This window comes from Parasteatoda tepidariorum, chromosome 6 (genome assembly GCF_043381705.1).
Source record: "Parasteatoda tepidariorum isolate YZ-2023 chromosome 6, CAS_Ptep_4.0, whole genome shotgun sequence".
In the NCBI taxonomy this organism is placed as follows: domain Eukaryota; kingdom Metazoa; phylum Arthropoda; class Arachnida; order Araneae; family Theridiidae; genus Parasteatoda; species Parasteatoda tepidariorum.
The window spans coordinates 91724155-91749249 of record NC_092209.1 but is presented as its reverse complement, the minus strand read 5'-3'; the positions used below and the strand labels follow the sequence as shown (position 1 = coordinate 91749249).

At 28.3% G+C, this 25095-nt stretch overlaps 1 protein-coding gene across 2 annotated transcripts in view; it reads left to right on the top strand.

The window, feature by feature from the left end:
- The window catches only part of LOC107437132 (uncharacterized), a 46800-nt gene that overhangs the window by 4904 nt on the left and 16801 nt on the right, over window positions 1-25095 (top strand). For both annotated transcript variants that reach the window (XM_016049040.4, XM_016049039.4), the window contains exons 4-12: window positions 609-676; window positions 2764-3006; window positions 5797-5874; window positions 12916-13003; window positions 15356-15498; window positions 16942-17001; window positions 17178-17236; window positions 18476-18626; window positions 19425-19491. In XM_016049040.4, the coding sequence (XP_015904526.2) occupies window positions 609-676; window positions 2764-3006; window positions 5797-5874; window positions 12916-13003; window positions 15356-15498; window positions 16942-17001; window positions 17178-17236; window positions 18476-18626; window positions 19425-19491 (957 nt within the window). The remainder of the gene's footprint in view (window positions 1-608; window positions 677-2763; window positions 3007-5796; window positions 5875-12915; window positions 13004-15355; window positions 15499-16941; window positions 17002-17177; window positions 17237-18475; window positions 18627-19424; window positions 19492-25095) is intronic.

The window sequence follows — 25095 nt, the reverse complement described above, 5'->3', positions numbered from 1 at the left end:
ACTCTCGTTTCATTTTATAAAACTCGGCTAAGTTCGCTTTGATATGGCGTCAGCGAACAGTTGGATTGAACAGTCTGACCAAACATGTGCTACCTTTTCGTAAAAGACATCTGGCAAAAAAAGCTCATCTTTTACCTAGATTGCAAGGAGAAGGGGGTTTGCATGCGAACTTACTTTATTAAAAGTATTTTGTGAAACTACCGTTTTTCCTAAAGTTGACTTTGTGAAGGTACCGCTAAACGGTAGTAAATATACCCTAGACAGACCCCTGGCAGGTGTATGATAATTTACATAATGTATGTATATAAAGTACTTATTTAATGTGTGTATAATAATTTACATAAAATTATATCGTTTTATAAAATCTTCTTGGTTTTGTACCTTTTATGGGGAAATTTCTGGTGCTTTAATGCTATTCATAGATATCAAAGCTATTTTCTTTCTACTTAAGTTATATTGTTTTTAAAGAAGTACTATACTCCTATTTTTTTTTTTCAAAGATATCTGAAAATTCACTGTTTTAAAACATTTTATTTGTATTTTTTGTTAATGTTCATTGTTTCCATAATGTATTGTTTCTCTTAATTCTACTCATTTATTTCTTATAGAAAAGCAAAAGTGTTTGAAACAGAATCAAACAGGAAATTTACCTTCAGGAAAGATGCACATTAATAAGGTAAATCATTTATGCTTATTTAATTCATTGTTGGAGGATTTTTTGATATTGTATTCTATTCATGCCAACGCACCAAAAATTTTTTATTACTGGTAACTTAGATGTTTAGTTGCTTCCTCTAAATTTTAATACTATTTTGGCTCACGTGATTATGTAAATATTCCCCATGTTTAGTTTACTTTATTATTTTTTGCGATTAATGAAGATAATTTTTTGTTAGTTAAAGGAAGAAAGAAAAATTACTGAGTTACTTAATTAAATTATGCATAAATTTACCTTATATTTTTGTTATAAATTAAAAAAAAATTTTTTTTGCTTATTCTGGTGAAAAGTATTTTTTTTTTATCTCCTACAAAAAAAAGTTTTGAATTAACTTATCTGTAATATTTATTAATGAACAAATCTAAAAAAAGAAAGCCTTTTTTTTATTGTTTTTATTTTTTATTTACCTTGCATGTTTATGCATTATATCTTAATATTTTGTTTAATTTTAATTTATGTGGCTGAGTGGTTGTGCTGTCGTGCTACTGGTCCTCGAGCCGGCCGAGGTCGACTCGACCTCTCGTCCCTTTGGTGGGTCGATAAAATTAGTACCGAGCGTTGTTGGGAACTAAACATTGGAGGATTCGCATTGAGTTGATCGCCCAAGCGGAACATCTGCTCTTGCATCCCAATGGTCAAGAAAACTGAAATGGGCACAGTAGGCCTTTGCCCTCTACGAGCCGTCGATCTCTGAGTTTAGTTTAATTTAATTTAAGTTGCATAAAGATTGATTTGGTTAATTATTGAGTTAAATGTCCTCAGTCTGAAAAATCTGGTTAAATGTTCATTCATGTTTAATATTAATCAGTTGATTAAATTATTCAACAAATTTATTTTTTATCTATTCTCCTTCTTTTCTAATGTACAATAAAATAGTTAATTTCTCATGTTATTGATTTCAGAAGAGAAAGACGTTTTAATTTTAATAAGCACTAACAAAAAGTGCAAATTTTAGCGAAACTTAGATTTTGTTTCTTAGGTCTAGTTTTGGAAAGTTATATCAAAAAAGGTATATTTTTTTCCTTGTTTAAATATTAATTTGCAGCTACCTATGGATACTTTTTCCACTTCATATTTGATAACAGCTTTGAAATCTATATTAAGAACAGTCATTATGCTTGCCCGTCAAGTCTCCTGTTTTATTACAATTGGGCAACTAGAATGTGGATTATATAGAAACAGTTAAAAAATATTTTTTTGCAAAGGGAGAAAGTAAAAAATGCTATTTTTTACTTAGGGCGCTTTCTGATGAAAAGTAATTTGGCTGTTATGAACTGAACTCTGATAGGAATGTCCATATGCAAGGGAGCCAAAGCATTTGTTCATTGAATACGTAGACTCTTAAAAATAAAATTAATCACTAAGATTCTTACAAATAAAATTAATCACTAAGAATTATTATTTTAATGCTGAGTGTTATACAGATTGCGTAGCATTTTTGAAAGGTGCTTTTTCCATTTTGCGTTTTTGAAGAGTTTTTTTCCTTTTCCAAAATAAGACTTTTCTTACCTACCCTCTTGATTTTTGCCACAAATTATGCAAAAAGCATAGTTTTCATACTGTTCTATTCAACATTTTCACAATTCATCCACCCACAACCTATTTCAACGTAACGCCTGTCCATAGCATTTGAGAGCACCCATCATTTTACATGTTTGATGAAATACTGTCCGCATATGCGTCTACTGAACTGGGTTCGGTGAGACTATTGCACTCTCGTGTGTCACTCTGCTACATTTTGCAAAAAATATTCTCAATTTCAGGCTTTGTTTTCGTCCCTCTGATATTTCACCAAAAATTTCTCTTGATCATTTTGTAATGGCTAATATAATCAAGAAAAAGTGTTCTTTGTCAGAAATGAGTTATTTTATCATGATCATGTAGAGTCTTTGAAAATTATTTTGTTAATGTATATAGTACTTAAAAATATTTTTTGAGTGCTTAAAAAGTGCTTATTTTTTGTGAAAAGATTTGGCTATGCACCCTGTAAAAGCATGTCAATATTATGAAAAATTTTGTATGTCTAAATATCTCTTTTATTTCAGGTTGACAAATTTTGTTGGATTTGCCATACTTTATCAAAGCAGGGGAAAGGTTGCTCTCAGTGCCCTAGAGTTTATCATGCCAAATGTATAAGAAGTCCTACTTTTTTTGATAGTGAAGGTGCTTGTACAGAATGTCAGCAGGATTCCATAATTGGTGATAAGGAGAGTTTTTCCTGTACTAGATTGAAAGAGCTCTTAATGTATTCAATTGACAGAGTTCTGGACAAAAAGAAACAGCTAAAAGTGAGTTTTAATGGCATTTCCAAAGGCGGTTGCCCCTGGCTCCACATCAGAGGGGTCCCAAAATCGAATAGAAAGTTTATTTTAGGTTTCCTTCTTTAATGAACTTTTTTTAAACAAAATATCAGTACTGTGCAAAATCTGTCAGTTTTATGTTAGCTTCTTCATTAATCTGTTGTATGAACACAAAATATCTATATTTTGTAAATCCATGGCTTTCTAGGGCGGAATTCAGCTAAATTTTCGCAATGACGATGGACACATTGGGCCAATCCAAAGCCTGTATTTTTACACAGCGCAAAATGCGATATGCTTACAAAAATACGCGCCTCTGATCTGCTTCGTAGAGCCATCGTCATTGCGAAAATTTAGCTAGATTCCACCCTGATGTCAGCAAGGATATGAATTTTTTGCAGCTCGATGGCAAAGTTAACAATCAGAAAACTGCATTCGGCATGATGGACATAGAATTGTCAGAAAATCTCAAAAGTGGGCAAGACGATATTTCGTCTGACCATTGGAGATTCTAGTCAATTTTCTTGTTATATGAGGTGAAAAATTTAAATACCTCCGTAAAGATCGGTTCTTCATTAGTGAAGCAGAAGGACCCCCCAAAGAAGTTTTTGTCCCCGACCCCAATCAGGCTAAGTGGGGCCCTGGGCCTTGCAAACAGTTAAAATTAAAAGTTAATCCAAATGGAAAATTATTTATACAGAAATGTATTTACAATTTTGGAATAAAATTTTAAATTTGTATTTTATATTTAGTTGCTGTGCAAACTTGTTAAATACTTTTTGTCTTATTTACTTACGGTGCAAAAAGTTTTACTACTGCTTTAAAATTTTCCGTATTTATTATTTTAATTGCATGCATTGGCTGTACAAAATTTTACGTAGTGGAATATTATTCTGATTGGAAATATAACTTGATAATTATATTACAGTAGCTATATATCTTTATCCTAAACTGTTGCAACAATAAGTTATGAGATGACTTTATAAAGTGAAAGAAGAATACTTTTTGTGATTCCACTAGATTTTGGAAATGTTGAGGCCCCAGACCTCAAGTACGCTAATAAATTGGTGCATACAATATTTTATTTTAATGTGGCACAAAAAGATACTTTCTCTACGTAACTTTTATTCAACAGATTTTCTAACCCCCCGTAGTATTGGGGGTAATATGTGAAATAGGGTCCCAATGATTTGGTCAGGTGAGGAATTGGAACCCCAAATGTTAATTTTATTTTTTGCCATAGCTCGAGAGCTTTTTTAAGAGAATTGCAAAATTTTGCACACAATTATAAAATTCTATTATCAGGGGTCTGTCTAGGTTTTTCTGAGAGGTACCTGTTTTGTGAAAATTTGGACATAATTTGTGAAAAATTATATTTATCAACACAAAAATATGGATTTATCGTTTCTTAAGGGATGCAAAAATGAAATTTTAGGAAAAAATATTTTCCTAAAGTTGAATTTGTGAAGGTACCGCATAGTAAATTCGGCCTGGACAGACCCCTGATTATCTAAAGATAATTCCAGGCAAAAAAATAACTTTTAGTAAATATTTATTTATTTAATAATTGTCTGAAAAGTGTAAGGTTTTTAGCCTCATTTTAAAGCATCTTAATTCCACATGAAAAATTACAAAACGAAATGGGTTGAGGAGTTCCTGAGAAATCGGGTTTTTTTTAAAAAATTTAATTCACTCAGGATTTTGCCATGTGGAAAACTTACAATATTTTGTAATCCAATTTATATGTGAACAAATAGCTTGTTTTTCATAAGTAGCATGATACATAAATAGCTAAAATGATATCAAGAACAGAAAATTTTTAAAAAGGCCAAAACATTATTGCCCCGGGGGACAAAGTTACATCACTGGTTGTGCCAGGGTTGGCAAGATTTTGCCACAGGTGGAAAAAACCACGCTAAAAACAGTCCTGGCAAAAACAGGTTTTTGCCAAGTAGGATAGCAAAAACCTATATTTTCCATTATTAGGGGGCAAAAACACATTTTTGATACAAAATTATTCCTAAAATTTAAATATATTCTATAAAAATATATAATTAAAAAAAAAATTAACAAAATTATTATTCCATAATTAAATCATAATGTATTTTAGTAGTTTAAAACATTGTTGATTGGAAAATTTGCGATTATTCTCTTTTTTCCAGTGAAATGAACTTATTTTACATTAATATAACTATAATTTGAAACATAAAATATCTATCAACATGTGTCGTTAATTAAAATATACAAGTATCAATGCAATTTTTTAAATTTGCTTATCCATCTTAGCTTTCTTATGTCTCTCTTTAAATATAGTGTAGAAGTGATACAATGTAAAATAATACATACCAAAAGTTATTATGAGGAAGTAAAAAAAATACAATTTGTAAAAAAACATTTATTTAAGGATTCTAAAATGAAAAGAGGTCAAAAACTTTCTATCTTTTAAAAATTATTACACTTTTATTAATATTTTAAAATTAATTTTCTCATGTAATGTATCAAAATTATTATTCCTTATGATTCATTTAAATTTGTTTCAAGTATTTCGTAATAATATTTTATCAGCAATTTAGATAATTTGGTTTTTGCCGGTTTTTACTAGGTTTTCGCCATTGTCCTGGCAAAAAACCCTCTCCAAACCTGGGTTGTGCTAATATTATTTCAAATGAAAGTGATAGTTATTCTTTTTAAACTTGTTATATAATCTACAAATGCATAATTTAATGGATTGTACAAGTATGCTCATTCTAAACCAAATTTGTTTTCTATTTTTAACAGGAGACATTTCGTAACTGGCCAGAGCACGACAATAACGGGAAACTTTACAAAATAGTCGACATAAACTATTACTGTCAGGTATTTAAAGTTTCACTGTGTTTATGTTGAAAATATTGAAGTGTTCAAAATATTTCTGAAATTATTGATTTGTTTCTCAAGTATCTTTGCATCTACATTTGATTACCTTTTATATTTACTGACTGAGTATTTATCAATTGCAGAACCTTAATGAATACTGAACTATTAGCATTTGTTTAGTTTATGCTCCCATGTTAACTTGGGAAGAACGTTGATACTAAAAATCTTTTATTAATAATTTGTTATATTTTTTGATCAATTTATGGAAATTCGTTTTAGAGCCGTAGCTATTATAATATCTTTCATTAATGTTTGATAGGGTATAAAAAAATATTTGAATCTTTAAAAATGTGAGCTTTGTATCAACTTTAAATGTATTTTAAAATACACAAAGCACGTTAATGTAGTTTAGAATTGTAACAGAATAGTGGGTTTGGTTCATTTCATCGNGTCGATGAAATGGTGTGTCGATGAAGTGATTGTCGATGAAATGAATGCGACCCCAGAATAGTATTTAGTAGCTTAATACAGGGTAGAGATTTTTCCACCTTTTTATATTTTTTAAGTAAAATTTTGTGCCTTTCAATCATCGTTAATTATCATTTTTTCGGTTCTTTTCACAGTTTTTCAAATCCAGATATATCTAGTACTAAGTTTGACTTGTGATGATTCCATCGTAATTTTTGACGTTTTTGATGAATTTTCGTCTGTTATTTATCTTCTTTTTTTTCCTGCACTTTTCTCATAATTTTTTCAAATTTCAATATTTTTAATAAAATGTTTTTACAATGCTGGAATTTAAGTTATTAATTTTTGACACATTTGATTTGTGATACCAATATAATTGCACATTTCTTGGTGATCTTTTTCTTTCTTTATTCGCCGAACTCTGATTTTTTTATTATGTTATATTACACGTGAATTTAAAATTTAATTTATCACTCTTTATTGCGTTTGATCCCTAACTCGCTGTCGTAATTTCGTTGCCATTTTCCTTTCTCTTTTTTTTTCTTCACCATTTCTCTTTGTTTTTTCTTATTGTGATATTTTGTTATGTTCAATAGCATTTTCACAAGCTTATGTTTTAATTTTAAGCGTAACTTTTTGACGAGCTCGCTCCATTCGCAGCGATTTTATCGTAAATCCTTGTCGATCCTGCATAATGCAGGGTTCCCACGGTACTTGAAAGTCCTTGAATTCTGCCATAGGGTACTTAAAAAGATCTTGATTTTTTAGGAATTAAATACTGCTAATTTTTCTTACAAAAAAGTAATAAAAAAAATTTAAATGAATTCAAAGGTAACTTATAGAATTTCTGATCGATGCAATTTTTAATGCTTGAAGTGAAAAGGGGTTAAAGAGGATGCAAAACTTTTCTCTCCTAGATTTTTCAGACCAGATTATTGTTCATCTCTCTGATGTTTTGAAAGCTGAAATTTCTAGCAAATTTTAGGTTCTTTAGTCATAGTTTTTGAATGATATATAGTGTTTAATTGATTTAGAAATATGTTCAATGTGTTAAATTCATTATTATGACTGGTTAATATTGTTATCCTATCTGTTCTTTTAATTTATGTATGAAGGATAATTAATGTTTTATCATTTATAATCAAATTTTTACATTTAGTTTTTACTGCTAATAAATAAAATTTAGTTCTACAGGTTTCATTGATCAGGAATAAACATCGTGATTCACATTAAGCTGATTCTTGATTTACGGATCAGAATTCATATAAAATGTTCTACAAATTGCGGTTTAACTGAAAGTGATGAATGAATCACATATCAAATATTACTTTAAAGTGATTTGCAAATTACTCATCAGAATTCAATTTAAGGTATTTTATAAATCACACATCATGAAAAGTTATTTCTGAATCATATAACGTGATACGTATTTAAGTAATTTCAGAATCATGACTCACAATTCTCTTTCTAGAAGTTTACAAATCACGCATTGCGATTCACATTGTGATTTATGTTTTGTTAGTTTTTGCGTTTTGGTTTACATGTAGTATATCTAAATTTTGTATAAATGCAATTTAAAATTACGCTTTGTGAAAATTAGGTATACTCGCAAAATTTGCATTTTATGGATATATTTTAAAGAAAATAAAGCTTGGTAAGTCTTAATTAGTAGTTATCTGTAAAATATTGTTCTACAATAGATTTTATTATGTTCAAAATACATTAGTGATATTCTGAAGTAACAAAATAGAAAATTTTATATTAAAATTGAAACAGATGTGTTAAATGGGTTTATTTTCATAATTTATCTAATTATTGACATTTTCTGTAACCTAAAATTTGATCCAACATATTAAAAACAAGTATTTATATTTTAATAACCGTGCAATTACACAAACTTTATCAATTATTTACTATGCTTGCTTAATGTAATATGCATTATACATTCATTCAGTTTTATTAATTCTAATTCACTTCATTAAATTTTTCATGAAAAGTTTCACTAGTGCTAGTTTTCAAATGTTGGCTAGTATCCTATGTTGGTTTTTTTTTTTTTTTTTGTCAATTGGTATTTTTCAAAGTGATTTGAAACAACAATGTAACTATCAACCATTTGTATTATTAGCTGATAAATTTAATAAATATTTTTTTTGTTGTTGTCAAATAAGCATTGTGCTTCAATAAGTCAATTTCTGCTTCTACGTAATTGTAAAATCTGGTTGACATGTACTTTAACATATAACAATAATATCGAATAGGTCCTTGAAAGTCGTTGAAAAGTCCTTGAATTTTTTTTTTTAGGAAATTGAGTGGGGACCCTGTAATATTTTTCGTCAGCTATGATTTTTCACATCATTTTTCCAATTTTAATGTAATTAATGTGATGTTACAGCTGCTGAATTTTGTATTTTAGTAAAGTTATCACTTTTTGCGTGTTTTATTCGGTACGATTCCATATTAAATGTGCAATTACTTTTTATCACATTTTCGGCAGTTATTACAGTTATATGTCTTTTTTTCTCTTTCAATCGTTTCGACATTATTTTCAAAATTTTAAAATTGTGGGCAATTTAAAAACTGATTTATAGCATGCATGAATTTAACTGAGGTCTTATTAAATTAAGCTTTTTCTCTTTAAAAATACTATTTTTTTTAATGATAACTAATCAAATATTTCTATGTAACTAAATGCAAAACTAAGCAAATATTTTTAATGCAATTCCTTTTTTGGAGGCAATTTAGAGTCATTTTTAGTTTCTAGCACCTTGCCCTTATTTCGGGCAAGGATGAACCCTGTAATGCATACATTAGAAATTATATACATTTGTATATTCTTGTTTTTACTTTTATCTTATTCTTCAGTATTTCACTGCCTATTTTATGATTGACTGCGTTTGATTGAATAATTTATCTTCCTGTTACTTTTAAATATTTTTAATTACTTAAACTTAAAACTCAACCACTAAAATTTCAAATAAATTTTGCTATAATGTCATTTTTCAATTCCTACTAATAGTTCACACTCTTGTTCAATCGTTCATAAAATACTTTTTTATTCATCCTCAAATACTAATTTTTAAACTTATAGTGGAGGACAATTTATGTTAGTTTTTTCAACTTATAATTATTTAATAAAAAGTAATTAAAATTTCTTTGTTGACCTAAGTAAGAATTGAATTGAATTTTATATACAGTCAAACCCCGCTATAGTGAACTCCCCGATATAGTGAACAAAATGTTCGGTCCCGTGCTTTGCTATGCACGTATAATGTTATTTTTTGTGGATATAGTGAACCAAAAAGGTGAAGAAGTTGGATATAATGAACTTTATTCTGTCTTCGACCGATTTTTTTCCTCATTTTTTTTTTTGTTTTTTTGTAATAATTTTGAAATGTCTACTTCAAAGTAAATACATATACCGATTTTTAAATCTATCTATAGAGGGGAGTGTAGCGATAAGCATTTTTTCTTGTTTGCTTCTTTTGTCTCACTTTCTCATCCCTAAACAAACCAAGCAGATGCTTACAACCCAGGCAGATGATGCACCTGTAAGGTGTCAGTGGGATCAATATGCATTTTCTGTCAGAGGGAATGAGTAATTATTCATTATTGGTCAAAGAGTTGGACACTAATATGTGTTGATAAGGCCCTCATTTCAACTCCTTTTTGCTCTCAGTGCAGTTAAAGAAAGCCTGCAAACAAGTGTCTCAAATTTAACTATGGCGAGCAGTAAACGCAAAATGTTCTCCATTGATGATAAAATGGGCATAGTCAGAAAAATTTAAAATGGATGTACTCAAGCTGATATTTGCAGGGAATATAAATTATCTAAATCTACAGTTTGTAACATATGGAAAAATGGGCAATTAACAATTTCTGCTCATGAAAAAAATTTAAATGTCAGAAAAAAGTTGAGAAAAGCAGATCACAAGGAAGATCAATGTTGAAGAAGCACTACTGAAGTGGTTCAGCATTCCAAGAAGCCACAATCTTCCAGTATCTGGACAAATGTCGATAAATTTGCTAAGTGATTTTGTGAAACTACTTTTATGTGCTCGAATAGCAGGTCAGACGGGTTTAAAAGGCGGAATAACAGAAATTCAGGAAAAATTATTTGGGAGTCGGGAAGTGTTTCCAAATCTGTTAAGTATTGCTGATCAGCTAAAGATTACTATTTTTTTAATTTTTTTTTTGTACGCAAGACGAAGAGTAATAAAAAAATAACACATTTTTTGCTACTACATAATATTTTTCAGTCATTTATTTGAATATTGTATGATAAAAGGGAGGAGTTTGGGAATCATTAGTTAAATTGTCTGTGTAACGGATATAGTGAACTCCCGGCTATAGTGAACAGAAATTCCGGTCTCTTGAAGGTTCACTATAACGGGGTTTGACTGTATATATATATATATTGTATTTTAAACAAAATCTTAATTTTGCTGCTACAATTTGTTGTAATTTTGCTATAAATCTCAGAATTTGCTGTTTCGTATTGATGTGTCCCACTTCCCATCTCTGGTATTATGAACACTTATTATACATCAGATTTCTTTCTTTGTTTTTTTACAAATCTTTAAACTCTATAAACCAAGTCTATATTTTTAAACTTTTTGTCAGACTTCATGAAACTAATAGCTTTTTTTAAATTTTTGACGCTGATTCTGAAAAGGACGTTATTGTCAATCACAGCAAAGTTTCTTAAAAAATAGTTATTTTAATATTTTGTAATCAATGTAATCAAGAATCAACAATCGTTTAATAAATTAGAAATTTAATGTTATGTACCAATTTTTATTCTTTTTTTACACTCAATCGAATAGAACAAATTACAAGCTGATAAGGAGCATTTATTTTAAAATTGTGAGTAATTTTTATGTGAAGAAAATGTCTAAAAGAGAATGATTAGAAATAATACTTTTAAAATAAGTTGAATATAATATTTCCTGTTGTTAATGTTATTCATTTACGTTGCACTAGAGCTGCACAATGGACTATTGGCGACGGTCTGGGAAACATCCCGGAGGATGATCCGAAGACATGCCATCACAATTTTGATCCTCTGCGGAGGGGATGGCACCCCCGCTTCAGTAGCCCGACGACCTAATCGCGAAGTCGAGCACTTTACGATAGCACCGTTTAACGAGGACCAATGCCGCACACCCTCGGTCCCTACGCAGACTGATCCAAGTGGTCACCCACCCGCACACTGACCGCAGCCAGTGATGCTTGACTTCAGTGATCTGATGGGAACTGTGTCTTAACGATCAGTCCACTGTGAGACTGCCCATATTCCATCACAAAATGATCATTGCTTTTTCTTAGCAGACGACCGCTTACATATTCAGCGAATAGTTGAGATCTGAAATTCAAAACAAAGTACACATCCAACAAATATGTTGGATGTGTACTCCAAACAGCCATGTATGTATTTACAACTGAGAAGAAAATGGCAATTGAGTTTTTCCACAAGAACAACACTATATGAAAACAATAATATATGAATAATAGGTTTTCTAAATAATTTATGTGTGTTGGTAAACTTTCATGGCGTCTTTAAATTTGATTAATCATCCTTTTTTGTTGAATTTCTGAATATTGTACCTTCCACATATTTATTATATTTTTTTTACTTTATTCGTATTTCCTCCTTTTTACTTTCACCCCACGCTCATCCAAGTTAATAGATAATTGATATTCATATAATTCACTACTGTATTAAAACAAGCTTCAATAACACCCATTATTAAACAACAAAGAATAAAATGGGCAGACCACATTATCAGAATGGACGACACAAAAAAAGTTTTCAATGCCAGACCATTTGTAAAGAGGCAGGCCAAATTTAAGATGGATAGATGGTTTAGAAAAAGACCTTTTGGTCTTAAGAGCTGGAAAACACTAGCAGGAAAAAGGTTAGCCTGAAAAGAACTTCTTGAGAAGGCCAAGGCCCACCCTGGGCTGTCAAGCCATTAGTGGTGATGATAATTCTCTCTGGTTTAGAATAGGAAGTGAGGATCAGTTTGTAGAAATTCTCAAATTAAAATTTCCAAAAATATTTATTTTTCTGCGTGAAATATTTGAGAAAATGTTTTTATTAATTTGTTTTTTGTTATTTAATTGGTATTTGAAATGAATTGTGTGTTTGGATTTACCACTTTATTGCATCAAAATTTAGTTTTCCAAAGAGTTTCAAGATAGGATGGGGTAGGAAAATAGAGTAAGAAGCTTGGAAATATGTCACATTACTTAAGGAAATTTAAGAGTTGTAGCCATTAAACTACAACTTTTAACCAAAAAATTAACTTGTTACTTACTTAACCAAAAAATTTAATTGTTTTTAACCAATTAAATATTAAGTATAAAAAAAAATCTTGTTTATCACTTATCAATAATTATTATCACAATTACAAGAGTTAAATCTTGAGTTGACTCCTTTCATTATCTTAAGAACTTAGTACTAATGATATACTGTTTTTCAGCATAACTCAAATAAACTTATTTTTCTTGCAAATTCAACTTCTGAATTTTCTAGTGCACTTTAGAATTATTATTATTTTTTTATATATATAGGAGTTAATATCAAACTCCTACAAGAAGCCCATAGATTTCTTAACAGATTTCAAGTGGTTGTATCACAACAGCTGTATAATATATGGAGGTAAGACTTTGCATTTATATAGTTTTTATAAAGTGATTATAAAATAAATCTATCAACATATATGTCTTCAGGTAATCATCACATTTCAGGGAAAAGAATAAAATTTTGTAACAAGGTATTGAGTGATATGTGCTTAAGATTAATGTTGAAAATAATTGTTCAGCTCAATTCATTTTGGAAACAATTAAAAAAAAATTACATAAAATTAAATGGTTTTTGCTTACTTGAACATCCTTACTGGTGAAAAATTAAATAGAGTTTAAACAATATCTTTAGCCGGAATATTGCAGACTCTAAATTGAAATACAAAATGTGCATTCAAATCTCTGCTTTCTTCTTTCCAAAGTTGAGCTAAAAAAGTGAAATTTTATAAAATACTTCCCCCCCNTTTATAAAAACCCCCCCCCCCCCATTCCTGCACTACATTAAAAAAAAAACTTGGCAGAATCGCAGCAATATTATCGCAGAACGTTAGAGTTCTTGCAGAAAGATTTTTCTATTGAAGAGTTTGTATTTTCGGCAGTCATTGATATTGATTTTCACGTGGTTTTTAAATACCTCAATATATTTCACACAATATGGAAAATTCAAATTGTGCATTTGAGTTTTTACTTTTGAAGGCAATGATTCTATCGAATTTTTGGCAGTTTTCTCAATAGCTTTTAAATCCGATATTACAATTGTTCATTATACATTTGGATTACCTCTTTTTGAGGCTTCCAATTCGCATGATTTCGTCTTCGATCTTTCTTTTTTTTTTTCTACAACAGATTTAGAGATTTTTAAATATTTTTTTATTGTGATGATTATTTACAAAATGTGAAGAAGGAAATAATTTGTACTTCCCCTCCCCTTCAATAAAATGCGAGAATATCACCCATAAAATTAAAATGAAAAATTATTACATGTTCAATTAAAAATATTATATATCTACAACACAGCGCTTTTGTTAACAAAATTTTTTAAAATAATTATTTTAAATTAGTGACATATATGTTTGTTATTATTAAAAATATCTTGCAGAAAGATATTCGTGCAAGACAGTTTTGTTACAGATAGCTCGAAAAAGTTCTGCCACAGGGCATAAAAATTTTTCATGCTTGAAATGTTCCAACTCTAATTTTAAGTTTTTATCTTAATGATCATGACACATTGTAATTTATTTATTTTTTTTGTTTTATTAAATCTTTACTTTGTTTAATATAATGGTACACAACTTTTTTCAAAGGAGGACATCAGCCTAAATTATAGAATTTTCGATGTCTGAAACGATGTGAAGAATTGTTGGATCAATTAAAAAATATATTAATGATTCATTATTGTAGGCATAACAGCAAATATATATGACTGAGGTTAAATGAACATATTTTGTTATTTAACTAATTTTCTCTTCAACTTATTATGATTCTTTGTTTTTAGATCTGTGTGTCATTAAGTAACTGTGTTTTATCAGAGAGTCCTGAACAATTTTAAAAATATTGTTTTGTTTAAAACTATTTAAGAAATGTGACGGTCGAACTTCAATGGCATCAAAATATTATTTTTTTTCAGCTGTCGAAATGGATCAGCAAGGCATAATTTTAAAATTATATTTTTAATCACAATATTTATCTTTTTTTTTTTNNATGCAAAAGTATTTTTTTTTTTTTTTAAGAAAACAGTAATAGAAATTTTTCTAAGTATGAATATTCTTAAGATGCATGCATAAGCACATAAACTTATCTTTATTTTTTTATTTATTTATTTTTAAATACATACGCAACACCTTATATTAAATTTATTGATAAAAAATTAGAAGTAATTTATTACCTCTTTTTTTCCTTTCTTTCTTTCTCTCTCTCTCTCTCTTTTTCCAAATCTTATCCAGAAATAACTTGTATCATCTTCCGAGTTCACATACATGTGTTTAAAATGAAAAAATGCTAAAGAATGAAAATGCTCTACTCCACACAAAAGAAATTCAGAAATACGATTTTGGAAGAGGGTTAACGAAATTCAACAAGTGCATAGACTCCAAGTGTGTGATGTTTCTTAACTTACCATTCATTATGTTGCTCGAGCAGTCGTCGAGTCACTGGAGAAAATGTGTTTTAGAAGCTGTGCATACAATTAAAAATTTTTGGTGCCCATTATACCTAATGACTACCTTTGAACCCTGGCTAAAAAGCTGCTAATTTTATTCTTTTTTGAGAGGATTAATTTGGATTCGGAAATAGAATTTTATGAAGGTATTGCAAAATCTTATTTCATAATTGTATTAAAAGAAATGTTAAGTAAATCTCAATGTGTATTTTACATGACACGAGGGAATTTATTATGTAATACTTTGACAATAATTTTTCTTATTTTTAGATAAATCAAAATATGCTGTTGGTGCTGAGCATCTTGTAAAACAATTGCACAAAGAGTTATCTAGTTTAGAAGCTTGTACAGACTGTTATTTTTATAGAAATTCAAATGCAGTGGATGAAGGAACTTTCTTTTCCTTAACATGTGTAATGTATTCAATTCAATTATTATTCAAAACCACTATAAGTGAATAAAGTCCTAAATTGAATCAATCATCAGCCCTTCTTTTTTTTTCTAACTTGAAATGAGTAAACAGAACAATCTCCTAAACTTTTTAACTTTTTTTTACCATCATAAAAGATTGAATACCAAAATTAAACAGAGATGATTGTGCTTTGGAAAGAGTCAGGATTTTTCGCTAACCGCTATCCCGAAATTTCCGGTAGTCCAAGGTCCAGAAGTTTCGAGAAATCGTCTATCACATTTATATATAAAAACTGTTGTATATTTTATTTAAAAATATTAGAACAGGAATTTATACTTGACATTTGTAAATATTTTTTCTGGTAGAATAATAAATGTGGTTAGAGATAAGAGTAAACTTTAACATCATTATTAATTTAAATTATACTGCATATAATTTATTTCGAATTTCCCGTTATGAAAATATCAATGATTTAAATTTATAAAGATTTAATTATTCATTCAACAATTAATTTTTTGAACTGCTTCATTAATGATTTTACTCAAGAAATTTTCAGGATTTTTGGGTTCACAATCATCCTTGATTAAAGATTTATTATTGTATTAGTGCATAATAATCAGTAGATTTTATATTTTCTAGTTAAAAATAACTTTTTATGTTTAGTTGATGCATCTTTTTGGGGGAATAGTTTTATTTCTTTTATATTTTGTAAAAGTTAGTAGTAAGTTAGTACAAAAGCAGTAGTTATCATTACTCATCAATTGACTAACACAAACTTGAATTTTACATTTTTATAAATTAGTAATTCTTAAAAAAGAGGGAATCAACTGGCAAGAACTAGTTTTTACTAAAAAAAGAAAATTGACCGATGTAATTGCACATTGGCAAAATGGGTCTTGGTCTGGGTTTGATGGCGTCTGCACTTCTCAACTGTGTTCAAAAGTAAAAATAGTGTTCATACGTCACTATGCTGATGTTTTTCTTTTCACTAGCAGGCATTTTTAAAGTATTTACATAATAATAATTTATAGTATTTTTATATTCTTTTTATTATTAACATATAATGACTGGCTTGACGGTGATTTCAATATAAATATGAATGCTGAGGAAGGAGAAGTATTTTGTGACGTCTTGAAACACGTACATAGGCAGGATATGATACGACGACAAACATCAGTTGAGACAGTTTTTGCTATCCATGATTTGAAATGCTGTGGCGTTTAACAGAGTCAATCCAGAAAGAAAAAGCATTTGACCAATGGATAACCAGTGATCATAATAAGGCGATCACAACATTTTGGGGGGGGTTTTTTTACCTTTTTTTTTGTTGTTTTAATGTAAGAAAATTTAATTTCGATTATAGTGACATCATTAAGTTTAATGCTTAATTTCATGCATACTGTTTTGTTTCTTTTTATTAAAATTAGTATTTTATTTTTTTCAGTCCAAACCGCATTCAGTAATATGGGCTAAAGTTAAAGGATACACTTATTGGCCTGCCAAGGTGAGATGTCTTATGATTACTAAACTTATTTTTTGAAAACCATTGTTTACTTTTTTTGTTCCACCTTTATTTTATAGTTATTTTCTAAAGCGGAACTTGTCAGTGATTCATTTTAGTTTCTTTTCTAATAATTTATTTACTTTCTTAGAAAATGTATAATTTTTTGTTGTTTTTAGTGCCTTAAAGTGACTAAAAGTGGATCTGCCCATATTGTCTTCTTTGGTACCCATGAAATGTAGGTTTCACTTTTTAATATTTTCTTTTCCATTTATTAGCAGTTCATTATAATATTAGCAGGGTTTGAAAAAACCCATGGAAAATTGAGTTTTTTCATTTAGCGCTGATCTTTAAAGTTTTACTGTGTGAATATTTTTATTTATTAAATAGTGTTGTTTAAGCTTAAAAATAGAAATAAATCCCAAAAGTTTATATAAAATACAAATAACAAAGTTAAAATAAGTTTAAATAATGTACTATCACTAATATATATTTCTTTCAATCTTCTTTATTGTTAAATATATAACGTTTCACATTTTTTAAAATTATCTTAGTTAGTCTAATCTTAGTTAGATTAAATGTTTAGTTTATTTAAGAAAAAAAATATAGTGATAATACCAAAAAGTCATAAGATTTCAGCTTCTCTTTATATCTGTAAAAATTTGTTTGTTTATTTTAATACATGTGTGTAACAATGCAATTTTAAAATTTATGCCTATGTATTAAATTATTTAAACGTGTGTTAATATTTGTTTTATTTTTTTAATATTTCTTTGAAAAAGCCTGTTTAGTGCTATAACTGGTAAAAAAAAAAATATATCTTCAACTTCCACTATTATTTATTAAAAACCTGTTTATTAATCATCTAAAGTATACAACTACTTTTCTACTATTGATCCTTACTGACTATATAATTTAAATTTCTATGTGATTTATTTTAATTAAAATATTACTTCTTGAAAAAGCCCGCTTAAAGTTTTCAATAGTAATATGAAATAATAAATTCCAGTTTCTTTTACTTTACTAATATTAAAAATATTATCCTATAAAGCATGCAAATCTATTTGACAAATTTATGCTGCACAATAAGTTAAACAAAATCAAATCTGCATAAATGAATTTTAATAAAAATATTATTTTTAATAAGAAACCCTCTTAGCATTTCAAGTAGGTTTTTTCAAGTCGGGCCTACCTAATAAAACCCAAGTGGATTTTTTCAAACTTGCTAAACCTCGAATGTTAACTTTATACTTTTGATGTTCAAATAAATGCTACTAGATATTAAAGAAACAAAAATTATTATTTTTACAACTTGTATCCTGTGAATATCTATTTTTATAAGGTTTCACTGTATTTAACAAAAAGATAAGTTTTTTTGATAATGTTTTAATCCTTTAGCTTAAAATGTTTTTTCAAATATTTTGTGTTTTCAATGTTTTTTAAACAATGTTCTTATTGTTTATTAATATCTTTTTAGTGGGTATGTACCCGCTTCTATGTGGTTTTCTTTAACAAGCCAACCTTCAGCCTCCCAATCATTACAGCAACAAGGCCTATATAGTGCTGCAATTATGGAGTTTCTAAAATATAATGAAAATTTACAAGAACAACATTTTCCTTCTTTGCAAGTAAGGCATTAGGAAAATTTTTAAATATATAGTTTAGTTTTGATGTTTTCTTAAATTTTCGGTTTTGATATCCAGGTTACTAATTCTGTTAAATGCATACCTTTTAACTTATAGTTTTGTTTAACTAGTTATATTAATATATTCTACTGATTTTATTGGGGGAAAAAATGAATTGAAATTCATCTTTTGAATAGAAAGAAAACACAGAAAAATGTATTTTTAAATTATTTTTTTTTGTCATATATTTTTAAATTTGTTTAAAACCTCTTATTTTTTGTAATTTTTCTAAAATTCCATATATTTTGTGCATGGATAGTCTTACCTATTTGGAGTTAATTTCTAAGCAATATTTTTGGTGTGAAGTTTAATTTATTATTTAGAAAAAGTAACTTATGGGGCACAGGGTTTAAGTTTATTTTATATTATAATCTTACTAGGGTAAAAAATACATAAAGAAATATGTCGCTGCAAAGTCTTCTTTAGAAACTATGTCTATATAATTTTTATTCTAATAGTTTAAACAAGGAATTATTTTTATTTTGCAAGCGAATTTGGAAAAGCTTAAGCTCACCATAAAATATAAGAAGCTCACATTGACTAACAATCAATCTGTGTATGATTTCATATACAGATGGTCATTCTATATTAGCTATATAAAACATTCAGTTTTTGCAAGGTACAGCTCAATAATAGCAACAAAATTTAATCTGCTATCTGACTATAAGAATTTAAAATAACTATAAATACTTTACTTCATTAAAATTACTTCAACTTTGATAATATTTCTTATTCCTGCAGAAAAAATTATCTTCATCTGATGTAAAAAAGGTGTCTATAGGAACTCAAACTTCAAAAGATATTCAAGGTAAAAAGAAAATTTATTATAAAATATTTTTCATTTTTATTAAATTATAATTTCATTTTATAAAAGTTTGAATTTAGTCATAATTATTTTATTCTTTATTTTTAAGCCATCAAAAATGTGGTGTAATTTATTTAATTTCCGTTGCTTAAAAATGGAAGTGAAATTTATTGTTATACCTCACATTTTTATAATATATATGTACATATATATTCAGTCAACATTCTATATAATGACCAAAGCCTTTACTAAAATATGCTACAGAATAGTTGAAATAGAAATATCAAACTCACTTATACACAGTTATAGTAATACAGGGTGCTTAGCTTTTTTAAAAAGTGTTTAAAGGTGTTTATTTTTGATTCTCGTTTATTAAAAGCAGTATTCTCCCTAAGCGTTTCTTGAAGGGCTGGCTGCCTGCCCTTTGATGCCCCCTATTTGCCTTTTTCTGTAAAAATAAGGCTTTAAAAAACACAGCCTTTTTGTTCATAATTCATTAAAAATAATTCATTGTTTAAATGATAATTAAACAATGGCAAAATTATCTTTGTTTATAGAATAATTCTGATTACTGATACAAATATTCATTTTGTCAGAATTAGTTTCAACTGGTTAAATATAAGTTTCTCTTTTTTTTTTCAGGAGTATATTAATGAATTTAAGTAATTTTAAAATTATTTTTGAATACTTATACTTTTTTTTAAAAAAAAGCTTCTTTAAATGTTTATTTTCTCATAATTTTCAGCTTAAATTACTGAAAAAAGCTTTCCAGTTATTAAAAACTTTTTATCAAAAAAAAATTTTTTTTTTTTAAAGTTTTGTTTGAAGAAAAAAAATTTGCACAGAGATTGTCTTTTAGCATGCCTTTAACTATTTTTATAGACTAAAAAATTTTCTTTCATACTAATAATGAGTGTGGATTAGTTTTTGAAATGAACGCATAAAATAGTAAAGGGGTAAATTAAAAATTGATAAGGATCAAACTCAGTTTGTTATTACATAATATAACACATTTTGGTAAATTTTTACGGTATTAAGTGAGTGCCCTTTCAAAACTCAAAGTGTGCTTTTGTATATGGAAATCCCCTGTCCTTTTTTTATTCCGAGGGTGAACTCTGTTAAAAACCCTTTAAAAAGTGCTTTCTTTCATTGAGTGTTTTTATAAAGTGCTTAATTTTTTTCTTTTGAGAGTGACATATTTTGTCTTTATCTTGTCGATTTTTGCCTCGAATTATGCAAGAAGCGTGTTTTACACAGTCTTCTATTTAACATTTTCACAATTCATTCAACGACCAACTATTTTGGCATACCGTCGGCCCGTAGCGTATGAAACCGCAAATCCTTTTACGTGTTTGGTGAAATTCTTGCAGGTCTGCTTATGTTGAGCTTTATTCATGCACTCTCATGTGCAGTTCTGCTGCATTTTGCAACATGTTCTCAATTTCAGCCTTCATTTTACGCCCTCTGAGATCAAAGCGAAAAATCCCTAATTTTTCGCTGGTCACGGGGGGACTATTTAAACATTGCCAAATGTTTTTCCTTAATTGCGAGCGAAAATTTTATTTCTCTCGTTAATTTCATTGTTGAGGTAGCCCCATCATTTTTGTCAATAGCAGGCTGATAGCCTTCTTATGCTATTTTATTCATAGATCAGTACCATAATCTTTGAATAGGGATTATTCACTAATTGTTGGCCCCAGAGTAGTCAAGAATAGCAAAGGTTCATCACCTCAAAATTTCATTCATTTTTTTTTATTCATTTAATTTAATAAAGAAAAGAGTTAATTATTAATTGATATATTTAAACGTTGGATTCTTAACCAAGGGACCGTCCACTAATAGTATAAATTTTAAAAATTTTACTGAACTTAATTATTGTTTTTGTATTTATTACTTTTTTATTTACTTATTACTTTTTATTATTGTATTATTAGTTCTAAAATTTTCAGTGCTCTCAATTTATTTTATGAAAAAATTTAATTCATGGTGCGTAGCATTTTTAAAAAGTGCTTATTTTGGGATTTTGTTATTTAAAAGCCCTTAAAGGTGCTTTTTTCATTGGATGTTTTTTTAAAAGTGCTTAATTTTCTTTTTTTAAAAATGAGATTTTCTTTTTTGTGGCCATGTCGATTTTCGCCACGTATTATACAAAAGCGTGCTTTTCATATTGTTCTATTGAAAATTTTTCAATTCATTTTGGCATAAAGTCGGTCCATAGCGTGTGAAAGCACCAATCATTTTACATGTTTGATTAAATACTTGGGAGTGCGTCTATTGAGCAGGGTTCTGTGAGATTATTGCCTTCTTATGTGCAACTCTTCTGCATTTTGCAAGATATTCTCAAATTCAGNTATTTAAACGTTGGATTCTTAACCAAGGGACCGTCCACTAATAGTATAAATTTTAAAAATTTTACTGAACTTAATTATTGTTTTTGTATTTATTACTTTTTTATTTACTTATTACTTTTTATTATTGTATTATTAGTTCTAAAATTTTCAGTGCTCTCAATTTATTTTATGAAAAAATTTAATACATGGTGCGTAGCATTTTTAAAAAGTGCTTATTTTGGGATTTTGTTATTTAAAAGCCCTTAAAGGTGCTTTTTTCATTGGGTGTTTTTTTTAAAGTGCTTAATTTTCTTTTTTTAAAAATTAGATTTTCTTTTTTGTGGCGATGTCGGTTTTCGCCACGTATTATACAAAAGCGTGCTTTTCATATTGTTCTATTGAAAAATTTTCAATTAATTTCGGCATACCGTCGGTCCGTAGCGTATGAAAGCGCCAATCATTTTACATGTTTGATTAAATACTTGGGAGTGCATCTATTGAGCTGGGTTCTGTGAGATTATTGCCTTCTTATGTGCAACTCTTCTGCATTTTGCTAGATATTCTCAATTTCAGACTTCATTTTCCACCCTCTGAAATCGAACCAAAAAATCTCTCTATCATTTTATAACGGCTAGTATAATCAGGAAAAGAGTTCTTTGTCAGAAACTTATTATTTTCTCATGATCATGTAAAGTCTTTGAAAATTATTTTGCATTTTGATTATGTATATAGTGATTAAAAATATTTTTGGGTGCTTAAAAGGTGCTTATTTTTTGTTGAAGGATTTGGCTACGTGCCCTGTAATGTTTAGCGGCAAGATTCTAAAAAAGTGTGAAATGAGGGGGCTTTTACTATTTTAAATGCAACGGAAAATCTTGTGTTATTCAGATTTGTTATTCCAAAACACTTTAATTCATCTCTTAATGATTTGATTTAAAAGCAAATGAAATAAAAAATTAAATTATCTCAGATTTGTAAAATATTATAAGTGTAAGGACCCTATGATAATTTACTTCTGACAAAAATGTTTAGCTTCAAAGCTCATTGTATTTACATTTTAAAATTATGTAATTTTTTTTTATCATTTTATTAAAAATATACTTAACTAAAAGAATACTAAAGTAAATTTTAATAAAAACTTATTGGAGGCCATTTTCATTTACTAACTTACTTTAAAGTTTTTTTAGTTTGTAAAATGCTTAAAAATATTTTTTGAGTGTTTAAAAAAAAACTTTCTTTTATTTATTTTTTGAAAATTTGACTTTGCACCTTGTAGTATTAATACAATAAAAGAAAATTTAATATAGTACAATAATCAATATAGTAATAAAAAAACACCTAAGAATTTCAAATATCATCATATAAACCGCAACAGCATAAAGGCCGCACTTTCATTTTTCTTTTTCACTTGCATACAATAAATTATCGAAGAATAGATTTAAATAGCCATTTAATCTATTCCTTCACTAAGCCTCACAATTCAGTTTTTAAAAAAAACAAGGTAAGCTTTTATTTATATCTTTAAACTAATTATAGTAAATTGCTAGAAAAACTCGCCCAGAAAGTAAGTCTATGATACCATTACATATATTCAACTTTACTTAACCATATAAACTGTATTTATTTTCTTGTTTTACTGTCTTTTATTTATTTAATATTTTTCCAAGCATACAGTGGACTGCTTTCAATTTACGCAGCTGCAAAGAAAAAAAATTAGTTCAAACAAAAAATTTCACATTTTAGAAGAATCTGGGAGCGGGATTTCTATCTTTCTTAAACCGTAAACAATAAATAGAAAAAGCAAGTGTTCAGCTTTTATCCTGCAAACTGTTTTAAAAAGTTTTATATTTTGTGGCAAGCAGTAATGCGAAAGTTTCTATTTGTTTATTATTTTGTGACTAAAACGATTCTTCAACAAACTTTGTTTCAGTTTGACTAACATTACTAGATCTATACTATATTTCCTTCTCATTTCCTTCTTAGTTGCCTGATTTCATCATTAAAAAATTCTATCAAAATTGCAGAAAAATGTTTCTACATTAATTAAATACAATTTATCTTCAATTAGAGTTGAGATTTTAGTTGTAGTTATATTTTACTTTTTTATTAAATGCAAATCTTGTAAATTTATTTGAATCCTGGAGTTTTACATGAACAAAGTTCTTTTTTTCTTTGTTTTTTAATTTTTGATGAAAAATAAAATTTTTCTTAATTTTTCTCTTTTTTTAAAAAAAATTTCATTGCACAGTACCTTAACAATCTATTCTCATTGAAAAATAACTTTTCAAATTATCTATTGTAGTTTTTTACAGAATTTTATGATGTACAGTATAGTGAATGCGGTTTATAGTGAATGAAATGTTCGGTCATGTGCCTTGCTGTACGCGGATAATGTTATTTTTTGTGGATATAATGAACTTTTTTCTGTCTTCAACTGACTTTTTTTGTAATAATTTTGAAATTTCTACTTCAAAAAAAAATACATATACCGATTTTCAAAACCATCTATAGAGGGGAATGTAGCGATAAGCATCTTTTCTTGTTTGCTTCTTTTATCTCACTCTCCCATCCCTAAGCAAACAAAGCAGATGTTTCCAACCCAGGCAGACAATGCCCATGTAAGTTGTCAGTCAGATCAATATGCATTTTATGTCAGAGGGAATGAGCAATTATTCATTATTGGTCAAAGGGCTGGACACTAATATGTGTTGATAAGGCCCTCATTTCAACTCCTTTTTGCTCTCTGTTCAGTTTAAAAAATCCTGCAAACAAGTGTCTCAAATTTAACTATGGCGAGCAGTAAACATAAAACGTTCTCCATTGATGATAAAATGGGCATAATCAGAAAAATTGAAAATGGATGCAATCAAGCTGATATTTGCAGGGAATATAAACTATCCAAATCTGCAGTTTGTAACATATGGAAAATAGGCAATTAATAATTTCTGCTCATGAAAAAAATTTAGATGGCAGAAAAAAGTTGAGAAAAGCAGATCACAAAGATGTTGAAAAAGCATTACTGAAGTGGTTCACCAATCGAAGTATCTAAACAAATGTTGATAAATTTACTAAACGATTTTATGATACTACTTTTATGTGCTCCAATGGCAGGTTAGACAGGTTTAAAAAGCGGAATAACAGAAATTCATGAAAAATTATCTGAGAGTCGGGACATTTTTCTATATCTGATGTTGAGGATTGCTCAACAGCTAAAGATTACTAATTTTTTTTTTTTTTTTTTTTTTTTTTTTTTTTTTTTTTTTTTNGTACACAAAAC